This window comes from Wolffia australiana, chromosome 15 (assembly GCF_029677425.1).
Source record: "Wolffia australiana isolate 7733 chromosome 15, ASM2967742v1".
Classification (NCBI taxonomy): Eukaryota; Viridiplantae; Streptophyta; class Magnoliopsida; order Alismatales; family Araceae; genus Wolffia; species Wolffia australiana.
Window position 1 is genome coordinate 1,233,342 of NC_135849.1, and position 27,983 is coordinate 1,261,324.

At 38.8% G+C, this 27,983-nt stretch overlaps 2 protein-coding genes across 2 annotated transcripts; both read left to right on the forward strand.

Moving 5' to 3' along the window:
* Nucleotides 1-10,653: 10,653 nt before the first annotated feature.
* LOC144713337 (spliceosome-associated protein 130 A) lies at nucleotides 10,654-16,650 on the forward strand. Its single transcript, XM_078587924.1, has 3 exons — nucleotides 10,654-14,049; nucleotides 15,050-15,541; nucleotides 16,399-16,650. Exons 1-3 carry the CDS (start codon nucleotides 11,032-11,034, stop codon nucleotides 16,534-16,536), a joined length of 3,648 nt encoding a protein of 1,215 aa, XP_078444050.1. The 5' UTR covers nucleotides 10,654-11,031; the 3' UTR covers nucleotides 16,537-16,650.
* Nucleotides 16,651-20,734: 4,084 nt separating this feature from the next.
* Nucleotides 20,735-27,897, forward strand: TCP-1 (T-complex protein 1 alpha subunit). The gene is made up of 17 exons (XM_078587512.1): nucleotides 20,735-21,015; nucleotides 21,243-21,307; nucleotides 21,455-21,544; nucleotides 21,632-21,718; nucleotides 21,797-21,856; nucleotides 22,025-22,075; nucleotides 22,195-22,290; nucleotides 22,603-22,668; nucleotides 23,013-23,230; nucleotides 23,629-23,725; nucleotides 23,940-24,026; nucleotides 24,712-24,846; nucleotides 24,939-25,043; nucleotides 25,734-25,862; nucleotides 25,968-26,071; nucleotides 26,633-26,723; nucleotides 27,648-27,897. The coding sequence occupies exons 1-17, from the start codon at nucleotides 20,943-20,945 to the stop codon at nucleotides 27,732-27,734; spliced, it is 1,641 nt and encodes a 546-aa protein (XP_078443638.1). The 5' UTR covers nucleotides 20,735-20,942; the 3' UTR covers nucleotides 27,735-27,897.
* The last annotated feature ends 86 nt before the right edge of the window (nucleotides 27,898-27,983 follow it).

A 27,983-nucleotide genomic window follows, 5' to 3' on the forward strand; every position in this document is an offset into this window, starting at 1 on the left:
TCTAGAGGCCTAGATCTCGATGAAGACGAAGATTCCACGCATCAAAAGACACGTAACGGAATTACAATGGCATCATTAAAACATTGAAACGAAGTACCATTGCATGGATCGCATTCGTGATTTCTTGGATCCCGGCGCAGGACAAGTCGAGCTGCCCAAGTGTGCAGCCTCTAGACGTATCCGCATGATCCTCAGCACGTTGAATCTCCTCCTCCTTGATGAGCCCCATTCTACCTCTGTCGTCGTCATTACATCGTTCCGATCGCATCGGGCATGGAGAGGGGTGTGGGGAGAGTAGAGAAGAAGGGGAAGGCCCTCTGAACAATTCTGGCTGGGGTGAATTTTGTTCAGGGCCTTCCCCTAGATATACTAAGTGGGTATTTTTCATAAAAACCCCCAAAACTTAAGTATATCTTCTGATACTCAAAAGAACATTTGGGTGTGATCCTCTAGGCCCATGTGCTAGTCTAGTTAACGACTCCAGCGGCCCAATAACCTTTATTGGCCTTAAAAATTAATTAACTATATCATCATATAGATTAATTAATGTCAGATCGATTTAACCCAATTGATAGGTCGAGTCTCCAACACGTGGGATGCCAAGCCACACCTAGTGTTCTAGAAGATACAAAGGAGTGTGTATCGACTCACTCATGGAACATGTTCGTCATCAGTTACCGTGTATGTATAGTCCCTCATCCACTTGACACTCCTTGGATGACTTAGGGTATGGTCAACTGTCAAACCCTAATCGATCATCCGAGTTAGTACTGATGCATTCAGAAATCATCTGAGAACTCTTCTCCGATATTTCACTGCCTTGGCCAAGGACTTCATCGCATCATCTTCCTTGAGTTGTCACCTCTTATACCGAGGGTGGCCGATCCCATCTTGACCACTCAATCGTCTTTGTGAACTTCTTGATGTATCCGAATTAAGACCGTTTAGAATCTCATGATTAGAGAGTCATTGGCCATAGTCAAAGTACAACTGTCCGTCCACAAGACATCTTTGGTGTCTCAGGTCTAAGGACCACTTACACAACCGTAATGTGAATCGACATGATTGACAATTTGGTATAATACCATTGAGGGATTCATACGGATCAATTCATTAAACTCTTTCTATTAAAGAGCACCCACTATCTATCCTTAGTGTCTCCACACTAATGGCTATGGAACCAGCCATACTCATTGTATGAGTGAGGCTAGATAGTGTTATTATGTCCAGATACTTCGATGTCCTTCTCGCGTATCCTTCGAATAGGAATGTTTAGAATAAATATTTAAAAACTAGTGATCTCCGTATTACGATCTCATCATTATTCACTAATTCAGAGCATGTATTCATGGACTTCATTATAAGCAGCAAACGTGCACTATAATGAATATGTTGTATTAATGAACATGGAACAAGATGTGGAATGTGTGATTGGCTTGCCGGCCACATATATTTTTGTCATATATATTAACTGTTTCAGCTAGTTTATAGATATAGATAGTATTTTATGAGCTACAGAGATAGGGAGATAATATATTTTCCTTTTTATAAGAATTTAAGAAATTAGATAGAGAAAGGAGAATAGAAGATAATACTACACAATAGAAGTAATTAATAGTTAGTTATTTGAAGTTAAATATGGTTAGGTAGAGATTATATTAATAAAATGTCTTGTATAGATTAAATATTTAAAACATTTTTATTATTTTATTAAAAAATCAAAAGAAAACAAGAGAAGTTTGGAGTAAACTTGAATAATCAGTATATGTAAGGGGATGATGTAACAAACTTGACTGCTAATTTGATTCCAATTTCTAATTCTGATGATAAAAGTTTAAATAACAGGTATCAAACTATTCAGTGAATTCTCAAGAGGGGTTCTGAACTTATAGATTGCACCAAATTGAGGCACCCATCGTCATCCCCTAACATTGGTGTGCTTATCTCCATCTTCTCCTTTGTGTTGGCACAATTTTGAAAGGTATCGAATCCTCCTTGATCATCCTGAAGCCTATAAGGATGGCAGAAAATTTTCATGTTCCCTATTCCGTCTCTCCAGGATTTCTAAAAGAGTCATCATTATCCCCTTACTTTCGTTTCATAAAGATCAAACAAAATAACACTTCAAAAGATTTAGAGAGGTCTCTCTTAGCCCTAGATTACATGGAACCTGATCTAGTGGCTCTCCCACAGCTGTTGGATCAGATTACAGCCTCATATTACTGGCCTCCACTAGTTGGTCGATGGGCACAACAGCAACGCAGTGGAGTCTGACAGATTTTTTCGCTGGCCTTCTGATGTCCATAGTAGGGTCCAACATCTGCAATCAAGTCACAGTCATGGAACCCTTCCCTTTTGGTGTAACTCATTTCACTAAGTCAACTGCTACATCAGCCGCGCCATCGGTAGAAGCCATTGTGATTTCTCTTCAATGTGCCCCACCCCCTCCTCGCTAGCCTCTAGGGGCAATCAAAGCCTACAGACACTAAAGCAGAAAGGAAGGCTAGACATCAATCAAATTGTCTGATATTCCTTAAAGATATTGCATGGTCAAGAATAGATGAGCACTTAAAAATCAAACTGTCAAGATTAGATGGTATGTCATGACTCAATCTTTGGTTGAGGTCATCTAAAAGCCCGATCATTTGTCTTCTTCTTTTCTTAAGATCATGGGCTGTTGCGCCGTCATCTTTCTCTTCTCTTGTAGACATGGCATGACAGTGACTTGGAGAAGACTATAGTTAATCCCAAATTTGAGAAATTAAGAAATATTTTTTCTATACACATGTTGAACCTAGTTATATAGTGAATAAAAAATCTCCTCTTCCTACGCATGGGCCCACACTCTCTGATACATTCACAAAATTGGGGGACATTCGGCTCTTTTTGCTAGGCCTTCTTGTGTACTTAGCATTCTTGCAAACTAGTGCTTGCCAGCCGTTGCCTGATTTGAGTGCTCTGCACTCGCTGGCCTATAGCTGGCTTAAGCATTATTGTGCCTAGCTTGCTAACCAAAACCCCATTTTTTACTCCATCTTCTTTTAAAAAAAAAATTAAATTCAACCCTATATAGGAATCAAGTGAAAAGTTTGATTTGTTTTCAAAAAATTAACAAATGTGTACATTTTTTTCAAACTGTGTTCCAAGAAGAATGGCTTATAATTGTTTTACCCTAAAAATAAAAGCTTTCAACTCTTGCTCCTTATGTTCTTAGAAAAGGCAGATTTAGGTCCATGCATTCTCAGAAAAGCTAATTTTTTTGCTTCCTAGAGTTGCACTATGTGAAAACTCTCTGTCGACGTGTGGTACTAACATTCCTAGAGTTGCACTATTCGTGACCTTCTTGTTGATGGAAATATATGTGGTTGGCAAGCCAATCACACATTCCTCATTTCATTCATCTTTCCTTAATACAATGGATTCATTATAGTCCACGTGTGATACTTATAATGAAACCCATGAATACATGAACCGATAGTGAATTATTATAATATCATAATACGGAGATCACTAATTTTTAAGCAGGTGGTACTAACATTCTTATTCAAAGGAAAGTAAAGAGGGACATCAAAGTATTCAGATAGCACTATATAGTCTCAGTCATATGATTTTGTATGGATAGTTCTGTAGCCGTTAGTACGAAGACAATAAGAATAAATAGTGGGTGCTATTTAGCAAAAAGAGTTCATTGAATTGATATGTATGGATCCTTGAATGTTTTGATACCAAACTTCTAATCAAGTTGATTCAAGTCACAATTGTTTAAATGGTCATTAGACCTGACACCAAAGACGTCTTATGGATGGACAGTTGTACTTTAACAATGGCCTATGAGTTCATAATCATAAAATTCAAAATTGTTTTAGTTAGGGTGGAATAAGAATGTCACGAATATGATTAAGCGGTCAAGGTGGAATTGTTTACCCTCGATGTAAGAGGCTCAAGGAAAACAATGCAATGAAGTCCTTGGCCAAGGCAATAGAATATAAGAGAACAATTGTTTAATAATTTTTGAATTCATCGATGTTAACTCAGATTACTGATTATGATTTGACAGTTGGTCATACCTTGAGTCATCCTTCAAATATCAAGGGAATGATGGAATTTACGTACACGGTAATTGAGAATAGATAATTTCCATGAGTGAATCAATACACTCCTTTGAATTTTCTAGAGCATTAGGTATAGATTGACACCCCAAGGACTGGAGACTCAAGCTATCAATTGGGTTAAATCAACACGCCATTAATTATTCAGTATGATGATATAATTATTTAATTTTTAAGGGCAGTAAAGGTTATTGGAACATTGAGCCATTAACTAGACCGATACATGAGCCTAGGGGGTCAAAAGATTTAATTTAAGTTTGGGAATTTTATCAAAAATATCTGCTCATTATAAATAGGGAAATACCCAAAATGTTTTGGGCCCTTTCCCTTCTTCCTCCTTCTCCCCTTAGCTCATATCCTTTCCCGATGCGATCAGGACTAGGTTACAATGATGGGGCTTGGCTTTACTCTTGAGTAGTTCAACATGTTCACTCGAGGATCCAATGAACCATGAATCTGATATGCGCCCATGTGATTGGATCTTCAAATTTGAATGTTATTTTGACTTCCTTTATAGTCTTCCCTTGAAGAAATCACTTGTGTTTAATCGAATTCAAGGTCAAAGAATGCAACAATTTATAGTGCAAAAAACTATAATAATGTATATTAGTATGGCACCATCATTTTTTACATTAGAGTTTCTCCTTTTTTATTTGTGTGCAGGGAATGAGGCAAAATCTTTTTAGAATAAGGTTTTGATAGTGTGTCAATAATAATTATGACAAAAAATGATTAAGGGAGCTAATTTGTAGTCCAAATCATAGCACTTCAAGCCACAACATTTGACGATCTCGAAGTCTTGAGCCCAAATTTTGGTTGCTTCTTCTATCTTCCCCTCTAGCTACTCGACTCCACATATGTAAATTGATCCCCATAAAGGATGTAAAAATATCTAAAAATTACTTCTCAAATTATAAACCGAGTAAAGGAGTGATTTCATGATCCATCAATAAGATGAGTACCAACTCTTGTGAACATTGGAATCGATCTAGAAGACAATGAGGTTATCTCTGATGGAAATATATGTGGCCATGATTGGCCAACAAGTCAACCACACATTCCATATCTCATTCCATGTTCATTAAATAGAACATTTCCAGAATAATGTGCATGTGATGCCTATGACAAAGTCTATGAATACATGATCGAACCTAGTGAATTATGATGAGATCATAATACAAAGATCACTAGTCTTTTAGCATGTGTTCAAAATACTCATATTCAAAGGATACTCCAGAAAGACATCAAAGTATCATATAGAATAACACTATATGTCCTCACTCGTGTGATGACTATTGTCAATCCCGTAGCCATTAGTGTTGAGACACAAAGGATAGATTGTGGGTGCTATTGAGATTGAAAGAAATGTCACAAAGACGTTGTGTGAATCTCTAAATGTCATTATACCAAACAATCAATCAGTTTGATTTGTGTCGTGGTTTTGTAAGTAGCCCATAGACCTAAGACACCAAAGACGTTGTGTGGACAAACAGTTGTACTTTGACTATGATATATGAGTCTCTAATCATGGGATTCTTAACATACATATTTCATGAGCATCAAAAAAGTTCATGAAGAGGATTTAGTGGTGAACCCTTGGTATAAGAGGATCCAGCTCAAGGATGGGGGTGTGATGAAGTTGCTGGCCACGATATCAAAATACAAGAGAAGAGTTCTCTGTTGATACATGAATGTATTAGTACTAACTCGGATCACGAATTAGGGCTTGGAAGTTTACCATATCTTAAGTCACCCTCAGAGCATCAAATGGATGAGGGAGTATGCATACATGATAACCAATGACATGCAGGTTCCATGAGTGAGCGGATACACACCCCTTTGTATCTTTTAGAGCATGAAGTGTAGCTTGGGCCCCATGGGTTGGAGTCTCAACCTATTAATTGCGTTAAATCAATCTAACATTAATTAATATATATGATGATTCCATAATTAATTTGGAAGATTAATAAAGGTTATTGGGTCATTAAAGTTGTTAACTAGACTGATACATTAGCCTATAGGGTCACACGCAAATGGTCTTTTGAACATCAAAATATATACTTAAAGTTTGGGGGGTTTATGAAAAATACCAACTTAATATAAATAGGGGAAGGCCCTACACGAATTCACCTAGACCAAAAATTTTCAGGAGCATTCCCCTTCTTCTCCCTTTTTCCCATAGCCCATCTCAATGCAACGGGGATGGCGTAGTGATGACAACCGAGTGTGAAAAAGCTCGTCAAGACAGAGGACAAGATTTGACGTGTTGGTGATCATTTCGATACTTATAGAGACTGCACACGTGAGTAGCTCCACACGACTCATGAGATGATTGAAGGAAACAATGATGAAGCCCATACCGAGGTGATTTGCCTCATGTTTTCACGATGTTGTTATGATTTTGTTAAGTTTCCGATGTGAATCATACTATGTTTTTTCACCTAGATCAGGGCCCTAGAACCCAAAAATCCCAAAGGATAAAACTACATCATCATGAAGGTCTATCCCTAAAGATGAATCATCGGTATCTACATCTTTGTCCTCCTTTCTTGATGCCAGTATACTTGTATTTCCAATTTATTTTCAAATTTAACATATTCTCACTATAAACACATCTCCATTTATCATACACACTATTTAAATCTCACTTCATCCATTAGTCATTTATTGTATCGAGTTCTATGACCGTCATTGAAGCGATCGAAAGATGATAACAGATCATAATAGAAACATGATAAATCAAAATCATAACAGATCTTCAAAATAAATCATAACAGAACTTCAAAATAAATCAAAACCTAATGGTTGAACCACCTATGTATGGATAAAAAATATGTGATTTTTTGGTTTCTCAGATAACTCATTATGAGCCACTAGTCCGTGTGGCTCAAGATATATCCATGAAAACCTCAGCACACGTAATCTCCTCCTTTTCATCTTGATGAGGCTTTTTATTGATCTAACATCACCATACGTCATTCCAATCATATCAAAGGGGGAGGGTGCAAGGAGGACAGGGGAAGAAAGATGGGCACTTAAATGAATTAATGAGTTAATTTCATTTAGGGATTTATCTTATTTATATTTTATAATTCTTTTTATTAAAAAATCCTGAAATCTAATTATATCTTCCGACATCCAATATATCATTTACATGTGACCTACTAGGCCTACGTATTAATATGGTTAATACTAATGGACCAATAACCTTTGTTTTCTAGCCTTATTAAAAAAACTAAATTAATCTATAGAGGAGACAAAGGAATATACTAATTTTATCATCAATTAACATGTACATATATTCTCTCGTCCATGTGATGCTCCTGAGATGATTTCAGGTATGGTCTACTATAAAACCTTGATAGTCATCCAAACTAGTTTTGATGCATTGAGAAATCATTGGAGAGCGTTTCTTTGATATTTCACTACCATTGTCAATGACTTAATTATATAATCTTCCTTGAGTTGTATCCTATCATACAAAGGGTGGATTATCCCATTTTCACTACAAGATCACCTTGATAGACTTCTTTTTGCATCCAAGCAAAGCGTAATTTGAATATTCAGGTTAGAGGCTCGTAGGTCATGGTCATAATACCACCATCTATAAACATGGTGTATTTGTGTTTCATATCGAAGAACTACTTTATTGGTACTTAGACATAATACATTCAGGGATTCATATATATCATTTTAAGGAACTCTTTCCCCAAGGAGCACCCATTATGTCCTTATCAGCCATGCTCATCGTATGAGTAGGACTTGATCGTGTTATTCTATTCAAGTATCTCCTTTTAACATGAATATTTAGAAGATACGTTTCAAGAATTGATTTTTGTATTATGATATCATCAAAATTAATTTAGTCATAGTATATTTTAATGGAAATTCTTATAATCGTCGGGCGAGCATTGTATGAATATATTATATCATCTAATATTGTCATACCTGCCACATATAGTTATGTAAAGATTTTTTTAGCTTAGATATTTGGAATACATCCAAATAATGTTAAATGTCATTAAATAATTTGTGTCGATAAAGGGGACTTGTTTTGACATATTATTCAAGTAGTACCTACACAAGTTTGTGTTACTACATCTATAATTTTCAAAATAATTTGTTTGATTGGGTTCAAGGCAAATTGAACCATATAGGAGCCAATCTATATAGGTATAAAAAAATTGCATGCTATTTTTTAGTTATTTTAAATAAAATTAGATAATCAATCCCTCGTCTCGTTTAAACTTTAATGATCTCAGTGTTCATTAGAGTGTCTTAGGTATGTTCATACACACACTAGTGAAGCCTATTATTATGATATATATTTAGTGCACCAAAGAAGAACCACAACAAGGTAAGCTGCTTAGATTTGGTATCCAATCTCCATATTTTGGAAAATTCATTGTAAACAAGGAAGCATAAATTATAAAGTAAAATAAATTTTGAATAATTTTTCAGAACATGAATAAAAAAATAATTTTGAGCATCCTTTTATTAGTTATACGACATCTAACTTTCCAAACTAGTCCTCCCTAAAACCTAATTAAGAAAAATATAATAAATTTATTCTAAACTACTGTTCCCAGAAACTTAATTAAGAAAAATGTAAAAAACATATATTCCAAACTAGTGTTCCAAGAAACATAATTGAGAAATATATAATACATTTATTCCAAACTAGTTCTCCAAGAAACTTAATTAAGAAAAATATGAAAAAAATTATTCCAAGCTACTGATCCCAGAAACCTAATTAAGAAAAATATAAAAGATCTATTCCAAACTATTTCTTCTATAAACTTAATTAAGAAATAAATTAAAAAAATATTCCAAACTACTGCTCCCAAAAGCTTACTTAAGAAAAATGCAAGACATTCAGTCCAAATTATTTCGCCCCAGAAACTTTATTAAGAAAAATATAAAACATTTACTCCAAACTACTGATCCCAAAAACTCAATTAAGAAGAATAGAAAACAGTTTAGCATTTCTTCAACGAATCCAGCCCCCCCCCCCCACCTAAAAAAAAACTACGGCTATTTAAACTCCCTTTCTTTTGGTGTAACCCCTTTAACCACGTCAGTGCCACGTCAACCACATCATCAGTAGAACCCATTTTGATTTTTTATTAGTGTGACACCCACCCCCCATCCTTGTTGGCCTCTTGGCCAATCATAGCCTACAAACACCAAAGCCAAAAAAACAAAAAAAGGTTATTGGATGATCTTCCAAAAGGATATTGGATGGTCAAGATTAGATGGCCATTTATAAAATGGTCTGTCATGACTCGGTCTTTGGCCTAAGTCAGCTCCAAGCTCAATCATTTAATCTTCTTCTTTTCTTAAGATCCTGACCTAATTCGCCATGATCTTTCTCTTCTCTTGTGGGCATGTCCTACCTATGACTAGGAGAAGAATATAGTTAATCCCAAATTTGAGGAGTTAAGAAATATTTTTGATACACACATGTCAAACACAATTTTATGGTGACTAAAAAAACACCCTCTTCTCGTGCACTCTTCAATACATTCTCCAGATTGTGGGCCCTTGGGCTCACTTTGTCAGGCCCTTCTTGTGTACTTTGCACGCTTCCATGATTGTGCTTAGCAGCTGCTCCCTGGCTTTAGCGCTATTATGCGCTATAATACATTAATTCCAAACTACTGCTCCCAGAAACTTAATTAAGGAAAATATTAAAAAACCTTTTTATTCCAAAATATTAATGAAAACATTTACTGATCCCAGAAAGTTAATTTAGAAAAAATAAAACATTTATTCCAAAGTACTTCTTCCGACTTAATTAAGAAAATATAAAACATTTATTCCAAAGTACTTCCTCTTACTTAATTAAGAAAAATGTAAAACATTTATTCCAAAGTACTTCCTCTTACTTAATTAAGAAAAATATAAAAAAACTATTCCAAAGTACTTCCTCTTACTTAATTAAGAAAAATGTAAAACATTTATTCCAAAGTACTACTCCCAGAAACTTAATTAAGAAAAATGTAAAACATTTATTCCAAAGTACTGCTCCCAGAAACTTAATTAAGAAAAATGTAAAACATTTATTCCAAAGTACTACTCCCAGAAACTTAATTAAGAAAAATGTAAAACATTTATTCCAAAATACCACTCTCAAAAACTTAATTAAGAAAAATGTAAAACATTTACTTCAAACTTCTGCTCCCGGAAACTTAATTAAGAAAAATATAAAACATTTATTCCAAAGTACTACTCCCAGAAACTTAATTAAGAAAAATGTAAAATATTTATTCCAAACTACTACTCCCAGAAACTTAATTAAGAAAATTATAAAACATTTAATCCAAACTACTACCTCTTGAAACTCAATTAAGCAAAATTATAAAACATTTAATCCAAACTACTGATCCCAGAAACTCAATGAAGAAAAAATAAAAAAAACATTTCAGCATTCCTTCAATAAATCCAGCCCCCACCCAACCTAAAACAAAAAAAAACAAAAAAATAAACTACAGCTATTTAAACTCCCTCTCTTTTCTTCCCTTCACTCTCTTCTCCGAGGGAGAGAAACCCCTGTTCTTCGACCGGGGAGAAACCCTAGCGGAGAAATCTCGCAAAAAGAAGAACCAAGCGTCGATCTTCCCCAAAACCCGTCTTCCGCCATTGATTTCCCCTGCCTCGGAGCTCACCCTATCGGAGAAATCTCTCGAGGAAGAAGAACCAAGCGCCAATCTTCCCCCAAAACCCTTCTTCCGCCATTGATTTCCCCTTCCTCCGAGCCCACCCTAGCGGAGAAATCTCGCTTAGAAGAAGAATCAAGTGCCGATCTTCCCCCAAAACCCCGTCTTCCGCCATTGATTTCCCCTTCCCCCCAGCTCCTCCGAGCCCCTCCGAGCTCCTCTCCGGCGCTTGAACCGGACAAGCGCGGGGGTCGTCGGGCAGCATGTACCTCTACAGCCTTACCCTTCAGCGCGCGACGGGCGTGGTCTGCGCCGTCAATGGCAGCTTCGTGGGAGGGAAGACCCAGGAGATCGTCGTGGCCCGCGGCAAGACCCTCGAGCTCCTCCGACCCGACGACTCGGGCCGCCTGCAGGTCCTCCACTCGGTCGACGTCTTCGGCGCGGTCCGGTCGCTGGCCCAATTCCGCCTCACCGGCTCGCACAAGGACTACCTCGTCGTGGGCTCGGACTCCGGCCGCATCGTCATCCTCGAGTACAACGTCGCTGCCGCCCGCTTCGACAAGGTCCACCAGGAGACCTTCGGCAAGTCCGGCTGCCGCCGCATCGTCCCGGGGGAGTTCCTCGCCGTCGACCCGAAGGGTCGGGCCGTGATGATCGCCGCCTGCGAGAAGCAGAAGCTCGTCTACGTGCTCAACCGCGACGCGGCGGCCCGCCTCACCATCTCGTCCCCGCTGGAAGCCCACAAGAGCCACGTCGTCTGCTACGCGGCGGCCGGCGTCGACTGCGGCTTCGACAACCCGGTCTTCGCCGCCGTGGAGCTCGACTACGGCGAGGCCGACCAGGACCCGACCGGGCAGGCGGCGGCGGACGCCCAGAAGCACCTGACCTTCTACGAGCTCGACCTGGGGCTGAACCACGTGTCGAGGAAGTGGTCCGAGCCGGTGGACAACGGCGCGAACCTGCTCGTCACGGTGCCGGGCGGCGGGGACGGGCCCGGCGGCGTGCTCGTCTGCGCCGAGAACTTCGTCATCTACAAGAACCAGGGCCACCCCGACGTGCGCGCCGTCATCCCCCGCCGCGAGGACCTCCCGGCGGAGCGCGGCGTGCTCATCGTCTCCGCCGCCACGCACCGCCAGAAGAGCCTCTTCTTCTTCCTCTTGCAGACCGAGTACGGCGATATCTTCAAGGCGACGCTCGACCACGAAGCCGGGGAGCGCGTCAAGGAGCTCAAGATCAAGTACTTTGACACAATTCCGGTCACCTCGGCCATGTGTGTGCTCAGAACAGGTTTCCTCTTCGCGGCCTCCGAGTTTGGGAACCACGCTTTGTATCAGTTTCAGGCAATTGGGGACGGGCCCGACGTGGAAGCCTCGTCGACGACGCTCATGGAGACGGAGGAGGGGTTCCAGCCCGTGTTCTTCCAGCCACGGCCTCTGAAGAACTTACTGAGGATTGACCAGGTGGAGAGCTTGATGCCCATCATGGATTTGAAAGTCTTCAACTTGTTTGAGGAGGAGACTCCCCAGGTCTTTGCTCTCTGCGGCAGAGGCCCTCGCTCTTCACTCCGGATCCTCCGGCCCGGCCTCGCCATCAGCGAGATGGCCGTGTCGCAGCTGCCGGGCACGCCGAGCGCCGTCTGGACCGTGAAGAAGAACGTCGGGGACGAGTTCGACGCTTACATCGTCGTCTCCTTCGCCAATGCCACGCTTGTGCTCTCCATTGGTGAGACTGTGGAAGAGGTCAGCGACAGCGGGTTCCTCGACACGACGCCGTCCCTCGCCGTCTCGCTTGTCGGGGAGGATTCACTGATGCAGGTCCACCCGAATGGGATCAGGCACATCCGGGAAGACGGCCGCATCAACGAGTGGAAGACTCCGGGGAAGAAGACCGTTGTCAAAGTGGGATCAAACAGGCAGCAGGTTGTGATTGCCCTCAGTGGGGGGGAGCTCATCTACTTTGAGATGGACATTACAGGGCAGCTGATGGAGGTGGAGAAGCACGAGATGCCCGGCGACGTAGCTTGCCTCGACATCGCCCCCGTGCCCGAAGGCCGGCAGAGATCTCGATTCCTCGCCGTCGGCTCCTACGACAACACCATCAGAATTCTGTCTCTTGACCCGGATGACTGCATGCAGATACTGAGCGTTCAGAGCGTGTCGTCGCCGCCCGAGTCTCTGCTCTTGTTGGAGGTTAAGGCGTCGACGGGGGGAGAGGATGGGGCTGATCACCCTGCCAGTGTTTTCCTCAATGCTGGTCTACAGAATGGGGTGCTGTTCAGGACTGTGGTGGACATGGTCACGGGTCAATTGTCCGATACTCGGTCTCGGTTCCTCGGTTTGAAGCCGCCGAAGCTCTTCTCGGCGATGGTCAGGGGCCGCCAGGCGATGCTCTGCTTGTCGAGCCGGCCGTGGCTCGGATACATTCACCAGGGCCGATTCCTGCTGACCCCGCTTTCGTATGAGACACTTGAGTTTGCCTCTTCTTTCTCCTCAGATCAGTGCGCCGAAGGCGTGGTTGCCGTCGCCGGGGACGCGCTGAGGGTGTTCACCATCGAGCGACTGGGAGAGACTTTCAATGAGACTGTCGTTCCTCTCCGGTACACGCCGAGGAAGTTTGTGCTTGCTCCAAAGAAGAAGCATCTGGTGATAATTGAGAGTGACCAGGGGGCTTTCACTGCACATGAGAGAGAGGAAAACAAGAAAGTCTTCTTTGAGGCCGGTGGATCAGGCATGAATAATGGCAATCAGATGGAGAACGGCGGCGGCGGCGGAGACAATGACGAAGAGAGAGACCCGCTCTCCGACGAGCAGTACGGTTACCCCAAGGCGGGATCGGAGAGATGGGTGTCTTGCATTAGGGTGCTTGACCCGAGGACGGGCGAGACGACGTCGTTGCTAGAGCTTCAGGATAATGAAGCAGCGTTCAGTGTTTGCACTGTGAATTTCAACGATAAGGAACATGGGACGCTGCTGGCTGTTGGGACTGCAAAAGGGTTGCAGTTTTTCCCCAAGAAGAGTATCGTTGCAGGTTATATTCACATTTATAGGTTTGTTGGTGAAGGGAAGAGCCTTGAGTTGCTGCATAAGACGCAGGTGGAAGGGGTTCCTCTTGCCTTGAGCCAGTTCCAGGGGAGGCTGCTTGCTGGAATTGGCTCAGTCCTTAGGCTGTATGACCTTGGGAAGAAGAGACTGTTAAGGAAGTGTGAAAACAAGCTGTTTCCCAATACTCTCATGTCCATTCACACCTATAGAGACAGGATTTACGTGGGCGATATTCAAGAGGTGACCTTATTTTCTCTTTGTCCTAATTTTTTTTCGTCTTTTTTTCAACAAATGGAAACAAATTTATCTTTTTTCAATTTTTTTTTCGTCCACTAATGAAACTTTTATGGAGTTTTCTTGTTTTGTCTGAGGTATAACTATCTATTGTGTTTTTCCTGTGTACCTGTAAAATTTTCCTTTTCTTACACTGTCATGTTACTCTGTCTCTAATAGGTTTTTTTTTTTTTTATTCAAAAAAAAAAATCACCACGATGTTTCATTATAATATTTGATTTCTTCTAAAAAGAATTATCACATAACAAGGAGATATTGTTCGTAATGACCACTAAACCCTAAACCTGCTCTTCCATTACACTATTTTCATTACTGCATTATTTCAAAAAAAAAAACTATTTTCATTACTGCAAGTACCGAAGGCCAAAGACCAGTTTTAATTAACTTAGAAATTATTGCTTTCGGGCTTATAAATTATTTTCTTAGTTATTATAATGTATCTAGCTACTCACAATTTATGACTGCCTCACTTAAATTTTCTTCATAATGATCTCACTTAAACCCTAAACCCTGCTCTTCCAACACACTATTTTTCATTACTGCAAGTTTTTTTTTTTGAACTATTTTTCATTACTCCAAGTACTGGAAGGCCGAAGACTAGTTTTCAGTTACATAAAAATTATTGCTTTCGGGCTTATAAATTATTTTCTTAGTTACTTTAATGTATTTGGTTATTCACAATTTATGACTGCCTCACTTAAGTTTTCTCCATAATGATCTCACTTAAACCCTAAACCCTGCTCTTCCAACCCAATATTTTCATTACTGCAAGTACCGGAATGCCCAAGACCAGTTTTCAGTAACTTAGAAATTGTAGCGTTCTGGCTTGTAAATTATTTTCTTAGTTACTTTAATGTATTTGGTTACTCACAATTTATGACTGCCTCACTTAAATTTTCTCCTTAATGATCTCACTTAAACCCTAAACCCTGTTCCTCCGACACAGTCATTCCATTACTGCAAGTACCGGAGAGATGAGAACCAGCTGTACATCTTTGCTGATGACTGCGTGCCAAGGTGGCTGACGGCTGCCCATCACATCGACTTCGACACCGTGGCCGGTGCCGACAAGTTTGGAAACATCTTCTTTGCCCGGCTGCCGCAGGACGTGTCGGACGAGATCGAGGAAGATCCAACGGGCGGCAAGATCAAGTGGGAGCAAGGAAAGCTCAATGGGGCTCCCAACAAGGTGGAAGAGATTGTGCAGTTCCATGTAGGTGACGTGATCACCTGCTTGCAGAAAGCTTCGCTGATTCCGGGCGGGGGCGAGTGCGTGATCTACGGCACAGTGATGGGCAGCCTCGGGGCTATGCTTCCGTTCACCTCCAGAGAGGATGTTGACTTTTTCTCTCATTTGGAGATGCACTTGCGACAAGAGCACCCCCCATTGTGTGGCAGGGATCATATGTCCTATAGGTCTGCTTACTTTCCTGTTAAGGTAATAATCCCTCTCACTTTCTTTTATTTTTTTATTTTTTTTTAATTTTTTACTTCAAGGGCAACCAAGTTCCATACTTCTCAATTCGTAAGATCTTTGTGATTAAAGCTGTTATTCGGAATAGGTCTCTCTACTTTCATCCGTGGTACTTTATCATTATTTCAATTTTTATCTCTTTAATGAATTTTTTGGCTAAAAAACAGTCAAACTTCATATTTCTTAATTCGTAAAAGCATATGCGATTGGAACAATTTTTTGGCATTGGTTTTTATTTCCTTCTGTGGCAATATTTTGGTGTTTCCAACCTTTTTTTTGTCTAAGTAGTTTATGTTCCTGAAGAATGTTCAATCCTATGGCTGAAAGCGTAGTGGTGGAGTTAACTTCTTTTTTTGGCACAAAAACGATTTTAAGATTTAATTGCCTCGTGCTTTCTTGCAAAAAAAATGTTATCCTTTAAATGGATTGAACACTCAAAAAAATTGGTTAGCGTTTCTTAAAATAGAAGTTTGAGTTCATAAGATTCCTTCAGTCACTAAAATTTTATCCAAGTCAACCCTTGTCTTCCTGAAAAACCACCTGCTATGTTTTATTGCTGCAAAAAATAAGTATTGAGGGAGTGACTATTTTTGGCTCGTAAACATTTTCTTAACAAAACAAGTACTTTAATTTTTTTTGCTGAAATCAAATTATCGTCTGCTATCTTTTGGTATGATATCATTCGGAATCAAATCTTTCTTCAAAAAAAAAATCATTCGGAATCAAATCAAGAATAATGATTATTACAAATGGTTAAAATTGTTAGAATGAAGGTTTGATTGAGAAGAAAAGATATTATAACTATTGTAAATTTTGTGCAGGATGTAATAGACGGAGATCTGTGCGAGCAGTTTCCCTCTTTGACCCCTGAATTACAGAGGAAGATCGCAGATGAGCTAGACAGAACTCCCGGGGAGATCTTGAAGAAACTAGAAGATATTAGAAATAAGATTATCTAGACCACTCATCATGTAACATCTATCTCTCTCTCTTCATCTTTCACTTCTCTATCTCCATTTGCTAATCTCTCTCCTCTTCCCTCTTAGTTTGGTTGAGAAAACAGGTTTTTTTCATGCCATGTTATGGCTGACTCATCGGCCGTAGGGGGATCAAGAGAGATAAGAAGCATAAGGGACAAGTATGAATGAACTACAGTATTACTTTATATCTCTCTCTCACGTTCTCTCTCTTACAAACTTTATCTCTCTTATTTTATCTTACACTTATCTCTCTCTCTTCATTTCTCTCTCCGCACTCTCTCTCACACAATGTGTCTTTTTCCCTTTATCTCTCTCTTACACGCTATCATTTTCTCTTACACACTTTATCTCTCTCTCTAGCTATCTCTCTCTCCCTCACTTTTTTCTCTCTCAAACACACAACTCCTCTCTTGATTAATCTTTTCCACATTTTTTCTCTCTCTAACTTTATCTCTTTCTCTCTCTTGGGTTGGAGGAGAAAGGATGGTATTTTTTTAGTATTAAATAGATAACTCTTATTACTCTCTTATCCTCTATCTCTCTCCCCCTGTTCTATTTCCTTGTAACTTGCCTCTTTTGCGGTTCTATAATTTCTTGCCGATGATGAAAGTAAAACCAGCATTGTTAAAGGTTAATGATTGAGAAATTAGTCTAAGGTCGATTGTAATGTGATAATATTTTATTTTTCCTTTTCGAGTGGGTCGGGGACTGATTGGGATCACTGTCTACTTTTTTGTACCTTTTTTCACTGGCCTGTACATTCACTATAATGTATTGCATTCACTACAAATTTATGATGGCAAAAATTGGACTTAATTTCCTTCCTCTAATGGAGTAAAATAATAATGGAAGAGGGTAAATGGAAGAAGGCCTCAATCAAAGGTATTGCATTCAATCTTGAGGTAAATAGCACTTGTCAAACATTTATGCTAGATGTATCAAAGTCAGTGTGTTGGTGTGTGCATGTTCCTGTTTATGAATGGTAAATATAAGATTACACTATGGTATTGATGTGAATTTTAGGGCAGAAAAGTTGAATCTTGAGTATATGCACAGTTGACATTTAACTCATATGTAACTAATTTTTGCTGTGTTTATTTGGAAGTTTATTGACAGGAATTTTGAAGTTTATATGCAGCCTCTTGTCCACTCATAGACTTTACTTGTACCATTTTTGTAACAAATTAAATCACTCATTGGAGTGTATTTATGACTCCAGATGATCGTAACTAATGTGTCTGTTAAAAGACAGTTTATGGTTTAAGAAAATTGGCCTAATTTACTTCTATCGTTTTTGCTTCTTTTGGTGAAGCAATAATATTTCAACTTAACTCAAAATATTCACAAAAGGAGTGATCACTAATAATAAACTCAAATTAAGAGGGATACCTCCAAACGAAGGAGATGAAAGGAATTCCAATCGTAATGACCCAAGGTTTGAATGTTAAGCGCTAAATGCATGAACTAATGATCTATCTAATCATTAAATCATGTCATCTCCATGACTATGTGACCTTACAAAATCTCAAACCACCAGATCTTTTTTTCTACCTTCATTTGTATTACTTTTATAATATATGAGATTTCCCTTTGCTTACCATGTAATATTTTCTCATCCAAGGATAGGGGTTTGGGTGTGCTTGAGTGCCAGGATATCTATTTTACTTGTTTTAGTATGCACTACAAAGCTCTTACTACTTGATAGTTAATTTACAAAATTAAAATTAGTAAACAAGGTTACATTATATGATAATGATCTTGGTATATACAATATTAAACAGAATATAAAATGTTAGGATAGTCCCTTTTTTCTATTGTTATTTACACCTTGACGTCGTTCGTAACATTTACATCAAGGAGAAAGGGTGAGTAAATATCATAATATACAAATACATAGCAACTTATGCTTATTTCAATACTGCTCTTCTTCTACTATGACTTGCCTCCCCCAATTTAATGAATACAGGGGTTTTTATCATGCCTTCTAGGTGGCTTTGTTGCAAGTCCCCCAAGTGATGGAAATATGTGCAAGCCAATTGCACATTGGCATCTCATTCCATATTCATTAACACAGTATATATGCATTATAATTCTTGTGTGATGCTTATGAAGAGAAGATACATCATGATCTGACTTCATGAATTTTATGAGACCATAACACGCAGATCACTAGTCTTAATCATGAGTTATAAACATTATTGTTTGAATGATACTTGATAATGATATCAAAGCATATTGTATGAATGATACTTTAGAAGGATGGAATAACAATTTCTTGTCTTACTTGTACGATGAGTATGGTCAATCTCGTATACATTAGTGAATAGATACTAATGATAGATATTGGGTGCTATTTAACACAATAATTGATCCATAGGAGTACCCGAGCAATATTATATCAAACTGTCATTCAAGTTGATTCATGTCACAAATGTGTAAGTGGTCCTTGGACTCGAGACACAAAAGACGGGATCCAAATAATCTTAGATCAGGTACATCAAGAAGTTCTAAAAAAATGGAGTGGTTAAGATGGGATCGTCGGCCCCATTCTAAGATGAGAAAATTCAAGGAAGACAACTCCAGTCATATGAAATTGCAGCGAAATAAAATGATTTTTCCAATGCAGTAGTACTAATTCGGATGTCTGATTAGTGTTGGATAATTGACCATGACCTAAGTTATAGGGTCACCAAACATACGAGGGAGGACACATATACAATAACAAATGTCAATATACTCATTTCTATATACAGAGAATGAGGTGCAGGTTGACATCCCATACGATGAAAACTCAACCATCAATTGGGTTTAATTGGCATTGATTAATTAATAAAAGTTATTGGGCCATTAGAGTTATTAATTAATGAAAACTTGGGCACATAGGATCACACAATGTGGTCCTCTGTATGCCAAAAACATAAAGTTTAAGGGTTTATGAAAAAAAATTATGTATAAATAAGATAAATTGTTGAAAACAATTCATTGGGGCCAGAATTGTCAAACGCCCATCTTTCTTCTCCATTCTCCCTTTGCTCCTCCCTATTGTATCGATCACTGACAATGATGATTGAGTGGTAGTGAGGCCTGTCAAGATGGAGGAGGGGATTTGAGTTACTAGGGATTGTGCGGATTGATCTAGAGGCTAGACACATATACAACTGGATATGTCTCGCTCGAGGAACTGAGAAATCATGGGTTTAATCCATGTCAATATTTTTTGGTTACTGGTTTAAGTTTTGTCTCAATCAAGGGCCTAATATCCACCACTAGGATGAAGAATGATAAATGAGCATAATTATGCCAAATTTGAGGCCTCATATTTTCTTACATATTCTTATTTATTTTATAAATGAGCCTATCTCCTGGTTTATATCCCATATCAGGGGACAAATCATCATTTTTATCGTGACTTTTGGATACCTTTCTAGCTTCGCCCTAATTTCAATAGACGAAGAACATGCATATGGCTAGGAGAATTTATTAAGGACATGTTATGTTTACACTGTTGGGGAATTTGGGGCTTGGTTTGACAAGGATCTAAACTTGATTGCGCTACAGAATCTTGATCAAGGGTTCGATCAAGATTGCTTGATCATGTCATCTAAATAACTCGTTCATTAAGTAGCACATTTTAAATGAGAAATACGGATCTTATAACGGGTAACAATATGAAGGAACTCTATAGTATTTTGCATCCATCTGAAGTAGCTCATAACTATCTCTCACCCACATTATTTGCTTCAAGAGAAAGAAAAAACTGTATTTTCTGTCCTGTCATATGCATGACATGTTCACTTAGCCCTAAGTATTAAGAAAAAAATCCATCTACATCTACCTGAAACCAATATTTCACTAAATGGGGACAAACAGGTATTAACTTCCCCGTTTCACGTATGCCGCGTGGCAATGGGACCCACACATAACTATCCCGCGTAATAATTTTCACTAAATATTTTTTTGAAAAAGCAGTAAAAAAACAAAATTTCTGGAATCAGAATCTTCCAGGAGACCTTCCGTTGTGGGCTGTTAGATCAAAATCGAGCGGGTAATTTGAATCACACGCGCGTGAAATCCTGGCCGTTGCTTGATTAATCCTAGGGCGGAGGTTGTCGCACGTGGGAGGGGTTCCGCACGTGCACCACCTCATGGCGCCCGGCGCCATATAAAAAACCCTCGCCTGCACTTTCTAGAGAGAGAGAAGAGAGAGAAGCAAGCTCCTCGAGCAGCCGGAGCGAGCTCCGACCTTCTTCTTCTTCTTCTTCTTCGTTAGTTCTTGATCTTCTCTTCAATCTCTCCGGCATTTGAAGTTTGCAGCGCTCGCGGTTGTGTGAGGAACGGTTTTCGTTTGAAGATTTGCGGTATAAGTGTTGTAACGCGAGATTAGTATGGGGATCACGGCGCAGACGCCTGATATTCTTGGGGAACGACAGTCAGGACAGGATGTTCGCACGCAGAACGGTGAAAAACACTGATTTTATGCCTATTTTCTCCTTTTGTTGCTGTTTAAACTTGTTTTTCTGTTTTTGAGAGTAGTGACGCTTTGTTCGGGAAGGAAAACCTAACATTATGAATGTGAACTTTTTTTTGAAAAATATCTTTTCGTTTTTTTGTTCTTTGATCCTTTTGTGCTGGTAGCTGGTTACTGATCGTTTTTTTCCTTTTTCCATTGGAGTTCTTGGGCGCAGTGGTGGCCTGTCAGTCTGTTGCAAATATTGTGAAGTCTTCTCTTGGACCGGTCGGCCTGGACAAGGTACTATTGCGCTTGTTTTGTATCTCTGATCCATTTTATGATTATATCAAAGATAAACAACTGTATTAGTAAGATTTATTGTTCATTCCGTTCTAAATCGGTTTACGATTAAAGTTGCCTCATGCTTGCGTGGTTTGATCTTTCTAGATGTTAGTTGATGATATTGGCGATGTGACAATCACCAATGACGGTGCTACGATTCTTAAGATGCTAGAGGTTGAGCATCCTGCTGCGAAGGTAGAGACTAAGATTAAGATGCCTCTTGTCTATGTTAGATCATTCTTGATCTTCGTCTAATCTAAATTTCTTTTTTTGTGATTACAGGTTCTAGTAGAGTTGGCAGAACTCCAAGATAGAGAAGTCGGCGATGGCACGACCTCAGTTGTCATAGTTGCGGCAGAATTCCTTAAGGTCGAATTCAAATTTAATTAAAAAATTATTTGTTCTCGTTTTATTTTTTCTCATCTAATAATTTTTCAACGGTGACAGAGAGCGAATGATCTAGTGAGGAACAAGATTCACCCTACATCCATCATTAGTGGATACAGAGTGAGTTTTAACGCTGCCCCAACCCCTCATTTTAATACCCTTTTGAAATATTTCCTATTTAATGGTGTGTAGTGGTGAGGAACACGATTCACCCTACATCCATCATTGCAGTTATTTAATGTAATGTTGTTTTCCTTTTGTTAATTTTCTTGATTTATTTCATCTCAGTTGGCTATGAGGGAAGCTTGCAAATTTGTGGATGAGAAGCTATCTGTCAAGGTAATAACTTTTACTCTTAAGAGTGCTTGATTTTTCATCATCGTTTATGTTCCTCTTCAGTGTCGTTTTTTTGTTTTTGCGTTGGTTTTTTTTTGTCTGAATTTCATCTTTATTTCCAGGTGGAAAAGCTTGGTAGAGACTCTCTCATCAATTGTGCGAAGACAAGCATGTCGTCAAAGTTGATCAGCAGTGACAGTGATTTCTTCGCAAATCTGGTAAAGTGGACGCGCTCGAAAATCCATTTTTTGTCAATTTAATTTTATCACGTGCAACTTATATGCGTTTTTCTTACGGACAGTTATCACGTTTTTTTCCTTATCGTTGATTTTTTTTTCGTTCTTATATTACTTTTTTCATGCCATTTGGGAAATAAACCAACTTCACCTGCTCTTGATCGAATGACGCATCCAATCCTCATTTTCTTTCTTTAATATCTGAGATGGATGGCATTCTTTGAGTTCGATTCCCCAGTTTTTAGTCGTTGGTTTGATTTCCATTTGGTGACTTCAACGGGTTGATTTTCTCAGGTCGTGGATGCCGTCCAGGCAGTAAAGACGACAAATGTGAGAGGTGAAATCAAGTATCCGATTAAGGTTCTTTTCTTAACCTCGCTCTATAGATATTGGCGTGCAACTCGAAACCACATCATTTAAATACCGTAGCTATCTTTATTCCTGAACATTTATTTGTTTTGTAACATTACCACCGTGAATTTAGATTGTTTAATATGAATCGACACTTAATCACAGTTCAATCTCTCTCTCTCTCTCTATTCTGGTATCTATTTTCATCTTTTATTGGTTCCTCCTCTCTCCCTCCCTTCATCAATTCGTATCTCGTCCTTTTTCTTGCATTACTTTAGAAGAGCCTCTTTATCAGGTTCTGTTGACTTTGATGATATTTTTATGCCGGCTCTTTTCTTCAAATAATATTTCAGGGGATTAACATTCTCAAAGCTCATGGGAAAAGCGCAAAAGATAGCTACTTACTCAATGGCTATGCTTTAAACATGGGTCGTGCTGCGCAAGGGATGCCCATTAGAGTTGCGCCTGCTAAAATAGCCTGCCTTGATTTCAATCTTCAGAAGACAAAAATGCAGATGGGGGTCCAAGTCCTCGTCACTGACCCCAGGGAACTTGAAAAAATACGTCAAAGGTTGTTGTCATATATTTTTTTTAATATTCTCACCAGATAACTATTTTAAAAGATTTTCGGTGAGTCCAATCAGTTTTTACGATTAAGTTATGTTTCTTGGAAGATCATCTATAGTTAACTTTTTGGCTCCATTATTTTCTTTGCTTTATTTTCTTCTGTTTCATCTTTTTTCTCTTTAACTTGTCCAGACTATCTTCCCAATGAAAATTATGCGGTCAGATACAGGATTCATCAATTAGGAAAATCTGAGCGAAATAAAAGATTAAAAAATTAAAAACTTTAGACACATGTTTCACTGGAAATGAATTATTTGATTTAGTATAATTCGACCTATTATTTTCCTTTGCGAATTTGTCTCTTGTGCTGGAGAATCATGACTTCGTCGTTTGTTCTCACAGAGAATCTGACATGACCAAGGAAAGGATTGAGAAGATCTTGAAAACTGGAGCTAACGTCATATTAACCAGCAAGGGAATCGATGATATGGCTTTGAAGGTAAGCTTTCATTTCAAATTTCTGTCATTTGTTATGGGACTCAAAATTGGGAGGGTCACTGACTTTGTGTGATCTCCCCTATCTTTTTTTCAAAAAAAAAAAATAATAACTGTTGTTTTTCTTCAAAAAAAGAAGCAAATTTTCCTGTACCATGATCTTATTTTCATTTAATGGACGTCTTTTACTTGTTTATTGTGTCTGATTTTTTTTCCAGTACTTTGTTGAGGCTGGGGCTATTGCTGTGAGGCGTGTCCGTAAAGATGATTTGCGCCATGTTGCCAAGGCCACAGGCGCTTCCGTGGTATGCTTGTTCAATCAGCTATTGATATTATCCACTTAGTTCCTTAGCCCGAAATTCTGAACCCAAAAGCATCGAATCTAAACCCTGAACATCGTATGCTTGTTCAATCAGCGATTGATTTTATCCTCATAGTACCTAAGCCCTAAATTCTGAGCCCTAAACCCTAAACTTGCTTCCGTGGTTTGCTTCTTCAATCAACTTGTGGTATTATCTTCATAGTACCTGAACCCTAAATTCTGAGCCCGAATTCATCAAATCTAAACTTTGAACCCTAAACTTGCTTCCGTGGTACGCTTGTTCGATCAGCTATTGATACTATCCTCGTAGCACCTATACCCTAAATTCTGAGCACTAAACCATCAAATCTAAACCCTGAACCCTAAACTTGAATCAACATTTTTTATGTTTTTTCCTATAAATTTCTGGTTCTTTGGCATATTCTTTAACTCAAGTTAGACCTTTTATTCCAAATAAAAGTAATTCTTTGATTTTGAGCCTCTTGATACGTACACGACAACCATTTAGAGACACGCACACCTCAGTTGTTAAAAAATAGAAGTGTTTATTCACTTTTTTTCTTGAGATTATGTTTAATTTTATCTCAAAAATGCAGTTTTACTGATGTTCATTGCTTTTTAACCTGAAGATGGCATTCTAATATTTCCTTCTCCTTAATTACTCTCAGGTAACCACGTTTGCTGACATGGAAGGAGATGAAACATTTGACGCAGCTTCAATTGGGTATGCGGATGAGGTCGTGGAGGAACGAATTGCCGATGATGATGTTATTCTGGTGAAGGGGACAAAGAATAACAGCGCAGTAAGTGGTTTTTTGACTTTTGAAATCGCTCCCTTTAAGCTTATGAATTAAATGAAGCCTAATGAGTTCTATTTTTTCCCATTTCGGTTTAGGTGTCCTTGATACTTAGGGGGGCAAATGACTATATGCTTGATGAAATGGAACGTGCAATCCATGATGCCTTGTGCATTGTGAAGAGAACTCTCGAATCCAACATGGTACTTGTTTCAGCCTTTTTTTGGATATTTCAATTTTAACAAAATTATCACAATTTTGAAATTAGAACTGCCAAATCATTTTTCTGGATTCTATTTTTCATCTTAATTAATTTATATCAATGTAAGTTTTTTTTTTGAGAAATCGACCTAAGTATTTTAATTTTGAATTTTAAACCGACAATGTTTATCTTAATATAGCAATTACTCTAAAATTCCCATTTTTTCTTTTACCACAAGCTGGTTCAGTTGGCATCAAGCGCATGATGATATTTTTAACCCGATACAGTTCAATCAGCTTTTCAACTATTATTCTCATTTTAGCGTAATTTTAAATTTTAAATTTGAATATTTTCACCTCGAATTAAAAACCGTCAAAAGCCAGCCCTAAATCAATAATTCAAACCCTTCCCTTTTTATTTTTTACCATGCTCTGGTTTCGGTGGCAATCGAATGCACGAATATATTTTAATGAAAAACATTCAAATCAGCTTTCAATTTCTCTCTTCATTTTAATGTAATTGAAAATTTCTCTTCGAATTTAAAATCCTATATCAACATCTCATACCCTTTTCTTTCTCTTATACCACGAGCTGATTCAATTGGTCGAATGTGTGAAGGTATTTCAAGTTCGAAACTGCAAATCAGCTATTTTAATTTAATTTATGTTTTAATTTATCTTTCTCGGTCTAGGTGGTCGCCGGCGGTGGTGCAGTCGAAGCAGCCTTATCTGTGTACTTGGAGAATCTCGCGACCACTCTCGGGTCCAGGGAGCAGCTGGCCATAGCCGAATTCGCCGAATCTCTTTTAATTATTCCCAAGGTGAGAACCTTCTAGTTTTTATCTTTCTTCCAAAAAAAATTTATTGTTTTTTTCCAAAATTTCTTCCAAAAAAAATTTCAGGGATTTTAAAGAAATAATTTTCAGGTGTTGGCCGTCAATGCCGCCAAGGACTCTACCGATCTTGTCGCCAAGCTACGAGCCTACCATCATACTGCTCAAACTAAGGCGGACAAGCAGCACCTCTCCAGGTAAACGTCATAAAATACTTCGTGGATTTTTTGAATTTAAAAATTATTGAAAAATGGATCATGTTTGAAGATTAAAGACTAAAGATGAAATTTCAAGATTCCATTCATAAATAATCCGCCTGTGTAAGAATCCCCAAGGATTCATCATAGATAACGAATTCTTTGTAATATACCATAAGTTGAACATCGAAGAATTGGATGCATGATGAAGATAATAGGGATGAATCCAACAATCTGCATTATTTAAAGGGAAATATTAAAAATATGAACGTTATTTTGCTAATGATTTTATTTTTTCTTTTTGTTATTTGTATCCTGATTAAATCGAGATGCTTGCTACATGCATAGATACCAATACTCGTCAACAACCCATAACTTGTTCTGTGTCAAATTCGGCGCTTCAGGAGAAATCGAGAAACAGTGTCATAGGCATCATTTCTTTAAGCCATATTTCTCCTATCTTATATATTTTCTTGGCTTGATTTTTATCGGAAATTTCTATGTGGGCTAAAAAAACTCTCTAATTTTATCTTATTTTCTCTATTTTTTATTATATTATAGCATGGGATTAGATCTTCTCAAAGGAACTGTTCGGAACAACCTTGAAGCTGGAGTCATAGAACCTGCCATGAGCAAAGTGAAGATAATACAGGTGCTTTTTCTGATAATGGGCAATTTGTTGTACAAATTCTGAGTAGAGAGAGAGAGGGGGAGGGAGAGACGGAGATAGAGAGAGAGGAGGAAGAGAGAGAAAGAGAGAGAAGGAGGGGGAGAGAGATAGGGGGAGAGGGGGGGAGGGGAGAGGGGGAGGGAGAGAGGGATATATAGAGAGAGCCGGAGAAGGAGAGGGAGAGAGAGAGAGAGGGACAGGGGATATATATATATATATAGAGGGGGAGAGGGAGAAGGAGAGGGATAGAGAGAGAGGGACAGGGGACATATATATAATATAGAGAGAGACGGAGAGGGAGAAGGAGAGGGATAGAGAGAGAGGGACAGGGGATATATATATATATAGAGGGAGAGAGGGAGAGAGGGAGAAGGAGAGGGATAGATTTATAGAGAGGGACAGAGGGATATATATACAGAGAAAAATGGAGAGGGATAGAGAGAGAGCGACAGAAGAATATACAGAGAGAGAGAGGAGAAGGAGAGGGATTGAGAGAGAGAGAGAGGGACAGAGGGATATATATAGAGAGAGAGAGGGAGAAGGAGAGGGATAGAGAGAGAGAGGGACAGAGGGATATATATATAGAGAGAGGGAGAAGGAGAGGGATAGAGAGAGAGAGGGAGGAGGAATAGAGAGAGAGGGGGGGGACAGAGGGATATATATATATAGAGAGAGGGAGAAGGAGAGGGATAGAGAGAGAGAGGGAGGAGGGATAGAGAGAGAGGGGGGGACAGGGATATATATATAGAGAGGGAGTCTGCTAGGTTATATCTTTCCTGAAGTCTCTTGTTTCCATGACACTGTTTGTTAACGTTGGTTAGGATGTATATATTCAGTGGATTACAGGGGAGAGGTAGGCATTGGAGTATTTCCTCATTTTAAACCAAATTTGTTCTCGTATTGCAGTTTGCGACAGAGGCGGCGATCACTATTCTCCGGATTGATGACATGATAAAACTTTTGAAGGATGAAAGTCAGAATGATGAAGATTAGAAGGCTACACTTTCTTTTATTCCCAAGATGTGGATTAGAAGTTTGGTTCAGCCAATGGGGTATGCCTTCTTTCTTTTGAACAAGGCTGTTCCGTCAGTTTTGGTGATACACTCTGAATTTTATGAATTTGCTTATTTAGGTAAGGTTTCATCTGTTGGTCCAACTTTATTTTTGCTTATTTGGGCTAGATTTCATCAGTTGACCCTTCTCTTTTTAAAATTTTTCTCAGTCGGGTACGATATTAATTTT